Source organism: Anastrepha obliqua, chromosome 2 (genome assembly GCF_027943255.1).
Source record: "Anastrepha obliqua isolate idAnaObli1 chromosome 2, idAnaObli1_1.0, whole genome shotgun sequence".
NCBI classification, from domain to species: domain Eukaryota; kingdom Metazoa; phylum Arthropoda; class Insecta; order Diptera; family Tephritidae; genus Anastrepha; species Anastrepha obliqua.
Window position 1 is genome coordinate 8806588 of NC_072893.1, and position 13710 is coordinate 8820297.

Sequence of the window (13710 nt, forward strand, 5' to 3'; positions counted from 1 at the left end):
GAATGCAATGCAACAAAAGCAATATTTGCGAGCGAGGCAGTAACAGTACGAGTTGAGTTCAAAACAACAATGTGTAAACACTGAGAGATGATTCTCTATGAGAGCTGCATTCGGTGATATGCAAAAATTATAGAACTCTTTATACAAATTGCATGCACTGAGTTTGATTATTATCAGTTCATGAATGCAACGCAACAAAAGCAATGTTTGCGTACGAGACAGTATAAATAACAGTGCGAGTTGAGTTTAAAAAAACAATGTGTTACCTGTGAGAGCTGGTTCTCCATGAGAACTGCATTATGGGCTGCTACACAAAAATTATAGCACTCTATATACAAATTGCAAACACAGAGTTTGATTACTTTCAGTTCATAAAATCGAATGGGGGTGTAAACATTTATTTAGTGAATTGGAGATGAAATTCCCGTAGAGGAATTATAAATCAATTAGTGGAAGTGAAAAATCATACGAAAGATCTGATTTTTAAATATGTGATTTACTGCTTTTAGACACAAGGCGCTCAAAAAACAAAATTATATCCTCCAATCAGTTGATTGTTGTGCGCTGTACGATCAGCCAATGTAAAGTAGATGCATCAAACTTCCTTACTTCTCGCAGTGGTGGGGTGAAACGCTACCTCTTCGGAAATTCCCTGTCTAATAAGATTTTAAAAAGTAACTTGAAAAAAAAGGAAGTGCGAGTGTTTTGCATAGATTTTGTTTTTAAAACTGCAGATTTATTCTTCTACATATACATATATAGCGTGCGGATAAAGACGAATTTTGTAATGGAACCTGTTAGTTTTCTAAATAATTCGCTGCGATAATCTTTATAAACATATATACATATATGTATATATACAAAATAGTAGCAGTTGTGAATTCAAAATATCGTTTGCGCTTTTTTTTACATTTTGTAACACGGTAAAAAACGAAAAAGAACAATGGTGACAATACTCGACTTGCCTGACGAATGCTTGATAAACATTTGTAAGCGATTGGATCACGATATCCAGCGTTACCACTGGGTGAATGTGTGCAAAAGATTCCAGTACATCTACTATGAGTATTTCCATAACTGGACGGAAGTTAATGATTATTTAGCTCAAAACTTTGGTCACCTAATCGGCACCGACGATTTTCCGATGCAAATAATCAAACGCATTAATTTATCGAAATCAAAGTGTTCTAAAAGATTTCTAAATAAACTACGCATCTCTCATCCAGAGATTGAGGAAGCAAAACTCTTTTCGTTCACTGATGAGCATATGGCTGAGCTTTTGCCTTTGCCAAATCTGAAAGTTTTAATCTGCATTGGCACTTACGATCTACGTGGTAATTTTTTTATACATCAATATTTTATTTATTTATTTACGTATAATGTTTATTGAGTGTTAACATAAGTATATAAGTATACATTAGGCCGGGTCGATTTGTAGGGAGGCAAAAAAATCGCCCATTGCTCTGTGAAAAGCATATTCTAGGGATCAAAATAAGACACTTTGCCGAAGGAACCATACCTCTAAAACGAATTCTGATGTCCCCCAACTTTGGTCGAACTTTTTAGTTTCTTTTCTCATGTAAAGGCCAAAAATGAGTGTGCCACTGGCATGGGTGGATCGGCCGTCCAAAGTTAGTGGGGGTCGGTCATACATTTGGACTCGATTGGTGTACTCTAAATGGGTCAAAGTGGGATTTTTCGTTCGACCCAAATTGGGGGACATCAGAACTCGTTTTAGAGGTATGGTTCCTTCGGCAAAGTGTCTTATTTTGATCCCTAGAATATGATTTTCACAGAGCAATGGGCGATTTTTTTGCCTCCCCACAATCGACCTGTGTGATATTTAGTTTAATTGGATAGCCCGATGGGAGATCAGGCAACTCCTCACGGAATAAGTACATTCACTTTCTAGTAAAAATATCAATAATCCTCTGCGAATTTTTTTATATACATAGATATGTTTTTAGTAGCTTATAGAATAACCCGAAGATCACCACCAACTTGGTAATGGAGAGGTTTGAAATTTAAATGGTTCGCCTTTGTACCGAGCGATTTGTAACTCATAAAATACTCAAGCTAAAAGCCCATTGTACTCAACGCTCTAGAAAGTAAAAGGGTAGATACTCTAGGAGGAAAGAAGAGAAGTAACAGAAAGAAAGAGATAGGATAGAAAAAAGATAGAGACAGAGATGGTGAATCCTGTGAGAATTTTCCAGATTCTTTGGCAAATTCCAGATTCCTTCAGTTGGAGAGAGCGAATATTACTCGTTCTCATGACATCGAAACCCAAAACCCATCAGCAGAACGTCTTTTCTTCCAAGTTTTAGAAGAAAGTTCGACAGTTTTCTGTTCAGGCTTGTCACAAACCGCTTCCCAGCGTTCTACTTTTAGACTAGACCATCGCTCTTTATGTAAATTACATACGTAATCACTGATCTAATTCCAATGGAGAGGTTTGCTGTTTGCGGTAAAAGAATCACTGGAGAAAAACCTGCAGCCCTTCATTTATAGACGAATTAAATTTAGTTCCAACGCTGGATGGTCCACTCTGAATAATGAGCACACAAAATGCGCTTTGATCGCATCGATGCGATTTAACATAAAGAGTGGAAAAGCTAACATTTGACACCGAATGTGTCAACTTAAGGTTAGGTTAGGATAAATGAATGGCTGCGCTTACGAAGGGCTCACTTGGCCAAATATTCAAAACTCGATTGCTGCAATACCATACAGGGGAAAGGAGAAGGGAGGAAGAAGGGGCCTTAGGATTAAAAGGTTGATCATCATGCACTTAAGACAACACCGACGGTGGGCCAGATGTCTAAATCGTTGCCGACAAGAGCAGGGTAGCTGAGAAAACGGTGCTGAGAAGATTCCTCTTCACCTTCCAGAGAGCTTCTGCAGAACGGTCTTGCGGCAATCTCGAGTCTCACCGCATAGACACTTAATGGACAATGTCCGGTAAAGATATCCATCAAATTGGAGAGCTGAGGCTTTGTTAGCCTTAGAAGCTCCCTCGAGCGCTCCCGATCTACCCGTGGGCAGAAGGCACTCGCCATTTTGCACGTTTGCGCACTATCCCAGCGCTCGCTGAGTTGACGCGAGACCCATCTTTACGAGAGTAGACCACAGGATCTCAAGGGAACCCCAATCCTATCAACTAAAATAAATGCATTGTTCTTAAAACGGAAAATTAGGTTAATATCTAAACGAGTCGACGCTTGAACAATGTTAGGAAATATTTATTTATTTATTTATTTAATACACAAACGTCAATCAAAAAGAGAAAAAATGAATTTTGAGGGGAAAAGTTTAAACAAATTAATAGGGTATTTGTAACAATTAATTCATTCAAAAAAAATTTCCGAAATGTTTTTTGACCTAGGGGTATGGTAATAGACGTGATATAATATCTGGTACGTGCTTGCAAATTGTTGATGTGGAACTGGTCATAGATCTCAAGTGTTGATCTGTATCCTCCTTGGCGACTGTATCAGTATTCCAGGCTTCTGCAGAGTTTCACTTGTATTCGTTCAACGCGTTTGATTGCAGAGTCAGTAAAAGGAGACCAGATTACTGTGCCATATTCCAGAATTGGAAGGACTAAGAAGGAGAAAAGTCTCAGTAAGGTGTTGGGATTTGTGAAGTTCTTGCTGGTTCTAGTAATAAAACCAAGAGTTTTAAACGCTTGGAGAGTAACCTTGTTAATATGTTTGTTAAATGTCAATCTGTTGTCTATGATGATACCTATTTACATAGATCCTTTATGCTGTCGATTTCACTTATTGCCTCGTTGTTTAAATTGTAGTTGGTTAAAGTACAGACGTGCGATCTTGAGATAGATACTGCTCCACACTTTTTGATATTCAGGCCTAGTTTGTTTCTGCTGCACCAGGCCGACAATAAGTCAATATCACTCTGGAGAATTTTGATGTCTTTTACACTAGTAATCGATCTGAAGATTTTTAAGTCGTCCGCATATAGTAGGTACTCAGACTGTAAATGATCGCCAATGTCGTTAACGAATATGTTGAACAGAGTTGGACCCAGGTGTGATCCTTGGGGCACACCCGACGATACATCATGCTTGGTGGATAGATGACCATCCACCCGCACTTGAAATTGCCTTTCAGATAGATATGAGTGGACCCAGCCCAGAGTATTGCCTTGAATACCGTATCTGTTGAGTTTATTTATCAGGATACAATGATCGACCCTATCGAATGCTTTGCCAAAGTCCATGTAGATGGTGTGCACTTCGGTTCCTTCGTTTAGCGCTTCTTGGAGGTAGTTGACATAGATAAACAAATTCGAAGTAGTAGATCTCCCGCCAACAAACCCGTGCTGCTTGTTGGTGATAACGTTCGAGAAAAATGCTGTGAGTTGGGGGAGAACTATTTTTTCAAAGAGTTTAGCGAGAGAGGATTGTACGCAGATTGCTCTATAGGACCGTCCTTGTAAATGGAGCAGACGTAGGAGGATTTCCAAACTGTTGGGAAGGTACCGGTTTGTAGAGAGAAATCAAATACAGGGTGGCTGATGAAAGCCGCTACCAAAACAAAATTGAATAACTTTTTTTCTTTTTAAGTTATCTGTTCCATTTTTGTTTTAATTTGCAGATTGATCTTTAAAATTTATTAAAATGGATAACTGGGACACGCAAACAAGAATTTGGATAGTCCGCCGCTATCACGCACTGGAGTCCGTAGTTTTGGTACAGAGAGAGTACAGGCGGATGTTTGGCGGCGGTCCCCCGAGCAGAGGGACCATAATAAGACTGGTGAATAATTTTGCTGAGCAAGGAACAGTCGCAAGAAGGCCTTATCATCGAAACCCACCAGTTCGGACGGAGGAAACGATCGCTGCTGTAGCTGCAGCTATACAAAGCAATCCAAGGGTTTCAACAAGAAGCTTATCTGCTCAACTTGGTGTCAGCCGACAGTCTTTGCAAACAATAATGCACAAAGATTTAGACTTATTTCCCTACAAAATTCAAATGGTTAACAAACTGAATGCAGGAGACTTGCCGATTCGCTTGGAATTTTGCCAGAAGATCCTGCAAATGGTGGAAGAAGACCAAAACATGTTAAACTGCCTTTTCATGTCTGATGAGGCCCATTTCGATTTAAACGGCAATGTGAACAAACAAAATTGTCGAATATGGAGTACTTCTAACCCACAGATACTCCACGAGACGGAATTGCATCCTCTTCGCGAGACAGTGTGGTGTGCGGTTTCTTCACGCTGTATTGTCGGGCCTTATTTTTTTTGAGAAAATGGTCACACCGTTACGGTTACTGGAGACCGTTATTTGAAAATGCTGAATGCTATCCAGAACTACGCCGAAAGAGAATTCCTTTCAACTCTGTGTGGTTTCAACAAGATGGGGCAACGTCTCACATAGCCCAGACTGTTATGACAGAGTTGTGACGAAAATTTCCCAATAAACTGATTTCAAGAAACTCCGAATTTCGTTGGCCTCCCAGATCGCCTGACCTTACTGCACCTGACTTTTTCTTATGGGGCTTATGTAAACAAGAAGTTTATAAAACAAAGCCAACAAATTTGGATGAACTAAAACAATCCATTCGGGCAACAATTCCTGTCGCAACTCTCAAGGCAGCAATGAACAACTTTTTACTAAGATGCCGCACTTGTGTCAACGAGCTGGGGGGCATTTAAATTCAATTATTTTTAAAACTAGTTAAGCTACATTTAATAAAATTTAATGACCTTCAACTTGAAAAAAAAAATGAATGAATTCCATATACTAAAAAAAAAGTTATTTGAGTTTCTTAATGTAGCAAAATTCATCAGCCACCCTGTATATGTGTGAGATGTGGCTGGTAGCACAGTTTTTGAGGAAGGTGTTTGGTAGCCCATCCGGGCCAGCACCTTTCTTTGTATTCAATGTCAGCAGTGCTTTGTAAACATCATTTATATTAATCTTGAAATCGGTGATAGTATTAGTCGGCCTGTGTCCTAGATCCGTTCACGTTAAGCCTCGATGCGGATCCTGATTATATACACTCTTGAAAAAGGATGCGAACATGTTACTAATCTCAATGCCGGAGTCAGCCGACAGATTATTCCAAGTCTTATGTTTAATGAATTTCCAAAATGCACATGTATCAGTCCGAACCTGCTGCTCAATCATATCTATATAATTTTTGTAGCATAATGTGTTGAGCTCCTTGCACTCCCGTCTAAGTTCACTAAATTTTCTATAGTACAAATTAGTATCGTTTTTCTTGTATTTCTTGCAGTTGGAATGAGCTTCTTTCTTGAGTAGTGTTTTGAATTTTAATTCACTTGAGAACCAGTAAGGGAAGTGACTTGTTTTTTGGACACGCACAGGAACATATGATGAGATGCCTTCCTGGATTATGTCATAGAGTACTTTTATTTTGCAGTCTAAAGTGCTTGATGAATAAAAGTTAGACCAATCAGCGTTTACGAAGAAGTTATTGAGATTATCATAGTCACCGTTCTTGAAATCATAGTAAGTCGGTGTTGCAGGCTTTAGACTGGGCTGAAGCTCGATAGTGATATCAAGAGCAGGGTGATACAGATTCATCGTGGTGATTGCTTGAGTATATTCTACCTGAATAGAAATGTTACTAAAGCAGAGATCAAGCAAGTTATTATTATCGATATGGACACTGTTAAATTGTTGGCATTCCAGCGAAGAGAAACCTTCGTGTACAGAATTTTCACAATAAGTGCAGGGTGAGCTGCTGGGAAGGTTGAAGTCGCCAGTGATAAGGAGATTTGCGGCACTAAGTTTTTCCTTCAGATAGTGAAGCGTATCAATGAATGTCTGGACAGCTGCGAGTGAAGCTCTCGGAGGAAAGTAGACGCACCCGACGATGATATCAGAACTATTGAACTTCAATTTTACGTAGATGTGTTCTTCAGCTTCAAGCATTGGTCGTCGAGCAGTCGTCTTAGCTTATTCATGGTAATATTATCGTTATCTTCATCATCATCATCGTATTCAAGATCGTCCGTGGTGGCGACATTAACCTCCAATTTGCAGGAATCACATTTCCACAGGAACCCCTGTAATTTAACTTTGTTAGCACAATCAGTGAATTCGGATTTGGTAAGCCCCGTACAATTGGCATGAGTCCACGTAAGGCAGGCTACACACAACATACTAGATGCTCAGCTGCGTGGCAAACACCACATGTGTGCTGTTGCTGGGTGCCTTTTTTAGGAGGCATAGTTTGTCGCAGAAATTCACGTATTACTGAGAGAACTTTTACTGATTTTGATTTTTTTTAATTTTGGTGTTTCACAGAGATTCGAACCTACGTTCTCCTGTGAATTCCGAATGATAGTTACGCACTAAACCATTCCACTACGGCGGCCGCCATCGAATACTTTCAGATTTGGAGCGTTTGTATCCATTAAGACAACATGACCCAGTCAACAAAGCCGCTGGATCATTATTCGCTGCACTATGTCTATGTTGCCGTAAATTCGTTTCTTACATGAAGCTATTTCAAATTTCTTCTTTAAAGTTTCAAACGTTAGTTGCCCCATCCATTTATTTCATCCCCTCCATCATATTTACTCCGATAGCCGTTACGGTGCATTCGAAATTAGTCAGGGAATGTCTGGTTTCACTTTCGATTACATCCGAATTCTTTGACATAAGACTAATCTGGTTTCATCATAGCGACATTGCAGGTAACTGCGAAGCGGACGAGCGGACAAATCAAGGGACCTCTGAGGTAGTTTCCCCGCGAAACGAGAGGATCGGGATTAACTTGCACTCTTTTCCTGGAACTATGGGCCTCGCGTCAACTCAACGAGCGCTGGACAAGTAGACAAACTTGTAAGGTCGCAAGATCTTTCTGAGACCACGTGTGGGATGTTCGAGGGATATGCTGCGGATAACAAAACCTCAACTCTCAAACTTCGTGGGTGTCCTCACGGGGCACTATCCGCGAGCTACGCACGCCGTGAGACTTGGAATTATTTCAAGTCCTTTTTGCATCAGCTGTATGGGAGACTCTGCATCTTCTCCTTAAATGCCCCGCTCTAGCAGGATTAAGATTTAAGCATCTCGGCTCTCACTTCTTTTCTACGCCTGCTGATGTAGCAGGCCTTGATGTCAAAAATTTGATACCAGCATAAAGCGGCTAACAGTACCGCAAATTAGTCACCGTTCGTAAGCCACAAATACTCAACCTCCTCCTGCATCCCCTTCATTCTCTCCTCTCTCTCCTTTCACAAAAGATGAACTGAAATTCTTCGTCCAAGTGGCCCACTTTCTGGGCAACCATTATAACCTAACCTCACCTGCCCCACCCAAAGTCACTTTCAGTATTCACTTTCAATTGCCCTTTCTATGTTTCTTTTCCTTAGGTAGAAGTTTGATAGACCTCTGCCGACTCACTGAGCTACACATTCACACCAACAAATTCATAGATTCGGAAAATTTGATTCACACCACCTACCACAATCCATTGCGAGTGCTAGTAATTCCTAATGATCCGGGAGTATTCTCCGAAAAGTACGCGTTTGAAATGGTCGAAAACTTAAAGTATCTCGAGGAGCTTGTGGTTGAGTATAATCACTGCAAATCTTGGCAATTGATTGGCACTTTACCCCTACTTAAGAAGCTTGAGATTTGGGATTTCGTTATTCACGTATGTGATTCATGCGCAGAGAAACCCGATTTATATGAAACGTGCGCTCCCAACCACGACAAAATCATATTTGATGAACTGCGCAAAAGAAATCAATTAGAGGAGCTCATTTTCTGTGATGGTGCTCTAACTGATTTTCACCTAAACGGAATTTCTGAATTGAGAAGCTTGCGGGTATTAAAATTTTCGCGCGCGGCTATGCCACACGAAGTCTCGCTAGATATATTTAAAGAATTGATCAATTTGGAAGAACTGCATATCGATGGCGGCCGAAAAATAATTGCAGAAGAATCACTCGAATTTATAAAAAATTGTCAAAAATTAAGAGTCATACATTTTTGGTACGCAGCTGGCATAAATGCGAACTTTATTTCGAACGCAAATGATATCGTAAGTAAAAGGAAGTCGTCTACGGTCAAACCTTTAACGCTGGGATTCAGCTTTATCACGAAAACGATGATAAGGGTGAGTACTGAAAAAGTTATACGCTACGTGAAATTCACTTAAAGGTAATGGTATTTCTTAATTTCATTACTTTCTGTGTCATTTTTAAATTTTCACTTTCTATGTCTTCAATTGGGTAAGTTGGGCATGAAACCATTTGAGTTTATACGTAAGTTTAAAATTTAGATTTAATATATGTAACTAGTAACAACATTCTGACCCAGCCCAGCGGAGGATAAGGATGCAATTAAGAACCTGAAGCTCAACAAAGCTGCGGGCGAATATGGTATACAGCCTGAACTAATAACTGCCGACCCGCAAATATCAGCGGAAATTCTTCATCCTCACATCACCGCCACCTGAGCAAGGAAAAGCTGTCTTCGTCTTGGACAAAATGCATCATAGAGTAGCTGCCCAATGCAAAATTGTCCTCGTCGCCATCGTTCTTGATGACGTCATGAGCCAACTGACCCTGCACAAAAAAGGCATCATGAGAACCTGGACCTTGCCGATAACATCTGACTCCTCTCTCACAAACTCTCTGACAAGCAAACGCACTGTCGGAGGTCGACATCGCCAAGATCAAAGCTATGAGAGTCAGCCACAATAAAACAAAACCTATAATAGTTGACGGGTGTCCGGTGAAATTTGTCAAAAGCTCCTGCTACCTCGGCTGCACTATGACGGCAAACGGTGGAATAGCTGAAGATGTCAACAGCAGGTTAAACAAAGCATACAGTATGGGGGAGTTCCCAAATGTCCAAGCCCACTAAACTACGAATATTCCGCTCATTCTCTAACACCATCACACAGAGGCTGCACTCCTTCATCAACAAAAGCCTCCGCATCATCTGCAGAATATTCTGGCCAAACACCATCAGTAACGACGCACTGTGAAGATTAACGAACGAGGAACGCATCCTTGGGCAAATCAAACGCAGAAAGTGGCGATGGATAGGTCACACATTGAGAAAACCACCAGATAGCATTACGAGAATTGCTCTGAACTGGAACCCGCAAGGGCTTCAATACAAGGCCAATTCTCATAAAAGTCGTCAATCGAAAAGAAAAAAATATATATGACAGTGCACAGCACATGACGAAAGAGCTGGCATTCCAATGGACAGCCCACGCATTTGAGAAGTTATCACCGCGGTTAACTCTTTTCAAAATAGCATGGCTCCTGGAGACGAGAACACCTCGTCTGAATTCTTGAAAGCAAATCCCGAGGACCGCGCGGGATTAATACACCTATTGACTTTGAAATTCTGGGCAACATGTGACTTGCCTGAAGAACTGAAGAAAGGCAATCTGACGGAATGTAAGAACTGGAGGGGCATTACCTTGCCCAATGTGATCAACAAAATAATCGCACAAATCATAAACAGAAGACTTTCTGGAACAGGCGAGCTTCACAGCGAACCGTTAATGCTTCGACCACATCAACAGTCTTCGAGTTATTGTTGAAAAGAAATTTGAGTGGAAGATCGCGCTCTTCCAAAAGGTGTTCAATTCTTTACTTCACGGCGCTATTCGTTATGACCTCGAGTGCAAAGCGGTCCCATCGAAACTGATTCAGCTCATCGAGGCACTTTACACGTACGAAAGCTGTCGGATAATGCATGAGAAACTTCTGGCTGACAAAATCAAAGTAGTAGGACGTTTCGACAAGGATGTGTTTGCTCGCTACTTCTCGTTAACATCATTTTGGACGTAGTCATGAAAAACGCCTGGTTATCAGGAGGGGACTGGGGACTGCAAGGGCGCCTAGCAGATCTGGACTATCTTCATATGACGGCGAAGATTCAAGCACAAAAGTTTTCTCTAACTCCGCCAATGTATCTATTTTCCCAAAATTGCCAAAGACTGCTAGTGTTTTGCGATCCTACAGGCATGCAAAATGCTTAGGAAACGTAAGAGCGTGAGAGATACTGATAGTCAAGCCGCGATAATGGCTCTGACGACGCCATGGTCCAAACTAGTCAACTCCAGTGAGGCGGAGATCCAATCTCTTGGGTGTGCAGGTAACATTTCTCTGGTCTGGATCCCAGGACTTAAGAACATAGTGAAATTGGTGATGAACTTGTCAGGAAGAGGTCCACTGAATTGGTCTCAGAGACCTTTCATTCGGTTATTAGCATCCCGTTGCCTGCTGTTAAAAGGGAATTTCAAAACTTATTTCTCAAGACTTACACTTACCAGTGTGCTATAAATTTCAGCTGCAGGTAATCGATTATTTTAGAAAAACTTCAGTCAAAACCAACTCTGACGACGCCATACAAACGTGGCGAACTAGAATTTGCAAAACAAGACATGTCGTGGTCCGATGAAGAGAAAAATTTAATATTTTCGGACGAAAAACGTTCAACGTCGATGATCCGACTTGTTTAAATTATTAAAAATATCGTTTGAAAAGCCTTGAGTATTCTTTCACCAAGCGAAACTTTTGAAGTGGCTCTTTGGTCGCGACCACAGAAAAAATGATTCATTACAATTCAGTCATCACAAAATGAAAAGGCACAACTAAGCTGACATGGCTACAAAACATAACTGAAGGCTTTAGGAAGCTTAAAATAAAAAAACTGGAATAAGGTAGCCATTGGCGAGTTAAATGGGAGAGGATCGTTGAAGAAGCTGCAGCTCACCGCGAGCTGTACTGCTGATGGGTGATGATGATAATGAACTCAAATGGCTACATAAATTTATAGCACAAAGTCTTGATTAACTTTAAAGAGGATGTAATGCCTCATTTTAGTTGACTAACACAGACATACTTGCCAGCCGAAGTTGACTTGCGGAGAAACAGATTCAAGTATTTGAGTGAACATCACGGTCCCCAAACTAGGGTCCGATCGAGGACATGTGGAGGATTATTCATCGTCGAGAATACACTGGAAGGTTTAAGCTTCAGTTCTTTAATAAGGTATGCAAAGTGGTTATGAGGGAATAGTCGCGAATTCCACTTTCGTACTATCAAAATGTCCGTGCTTCGATACCAAAACGGACCTTTGAAGGGATAAATAAAACTAAGGACTGGACTTTCTATTCATTTTATGTAACCAATATTTGGCATGTTTTTCTGAATAATTTCTTTGTTGTGGAAGCAGTGCCTTTAATCGAATTTCCTATTAAATTTGGTTGTGTTTAAGAAAAAATAGTATTTCAAGTTCTCATTGTGTGTAAATTTAATTTTTTATTTTTTGAGCTCCTAATGAAACTCGCTACAGATTGTAAAAAAAATATGTTTTTTAGTGTTTTTATTCAAAGTACTTCAGGAAAAACAAGGTGCCTTTAATTGAATTTCGAGGAGTGTATATGTATATGTGAATATGGACTTATTAATTAACTTATTGCTATTTCCAGGGTTTGTGTATTCGGACACCAGTTGTGCATATAAGAATTACGATATTAAGAAGGAAATTTGTTGCTGCAGAAGAATCGTATTTGAAAAGTGAGGAGGAATGTGTGAGCCAATCGGATGTACAAGGAGATTTGTTGAAGAGGAAATTTTCAGTGTGAGTAGTTGGACAAATATTTGAAAACTATTTTTTAATTATCCTCTGCTTTATATTTAGCATGAATATGGTAGCCGAAGAGAGGGAAGTTGATATGGAAATCATTCGTGGAATCGCAGCAAGGGCAGAGTCAGAGGAGGGAAGTGAAGAGAACGAATAAGAACACAACAGTTGAAGGAAAAGGGCCCTGAAATTTGATTTAAAAGATAAAGAGGTTATAAATAATTTGAATATTATACAGCAAAACGAAAAATAAACAAAAAAAGCAAGCAAGACAAAACTTTTGAAAGTTAAAAGTTTTGTGTACCTCGTATTTTGGATATTTGTGGTTTACGTCTTGATGTATTTCCACAAATGGAGGAGCGTACATTCAAAACGACAGATGTTTTTCTATGAACGACTTTTTTATGAGGCAACAATAAGGCAACATTCATTAATATTTTGTTGAAAAGCCTTTTTGCTTTATTACTGCTGTACAGTGTCTTTGCTTCTGCTTACTGAGTGCATTTTTCACGTCACTCCAAAGATGTTCCACTGAATTTAAGGCGACACTCAAAGATAACCAACGCAAAACAATGATCAAACTGTTTTCAGAAAAACTTTTTGGCCATACGAGATGTGTGCTTCGCATGATTGTCTTGTTGACCGACAAATTCTTTTCTGCATAAGGCAGCATTGCATTTTGAAGTATCTGAACGTACTTGGTATAGATAGACTAGATGGCGTCTTCGAAGGTTCTTGGTCTTCCTGTACGCGGACGGTCTCACGGTTCAACCACCGTCTTTAAAGCGACGGAACCAATCTCGGCACGTTGTTTCATTTAAAGCACCATCTTCATAAACTTTTTGTAGATCTCGATGTCTCGATGGGCTTCAGCCGCCGTTTTTTTTTTTCGAACGAAAGAGGAAAATCAACACTTCCCGCAAATGACGACTGTTCGGCACAAAATCAGGCATTTTCACAAAACCAAATTACTAATGTTCGACACATTTCATTTACCATATGTCTAAGCTTGGTTTATGACGTTTAGGTTATGTCAGAATCGACTAGCACACACTGGTGGCGGCATCTATTGACAAACAGCGGGAACA

At 40.1% G+C, this 13710-nt stretch overlaps 1 protein-coding gene across 2 annotated transcripts; it reads left to right on the forward strand.

Moving 5' to 3' along the window:
* Positions 1-363: 363 nt before the first annotated feature.
* On the forward strand, positions 364-12899 carry LOC129236754 (uncharacterized). 2 transcript variants are annotated; one of them, XM_054870950.1, is made up of 5 exons: positions 364-581; positions 763-1334; positions 8377-9125; positions 12468-12619; positions 12680-12899. In XM_054870950.1, exons 2-5 carry the CDS (start codon positions 944-946, stop codon positions 12777-12779), a joined length of 1392 nt encoding a protein of 463 aa, XP_054726925.1. In that variant the 5' UTR covers positions 364-581; positions 763-943; the 3' UTR covers positions 12780-12899. The 2 variants fall into 2 exon arrangements, with proteins under 2 accessions (XP_054726925.1, XP_054726924.1); XM_054870949.1 differs by having other exon boundaries at positions 364-1334.
* The last annotated feature ends 811 nt before the right edge of the window (positions 12900-13710 follow it).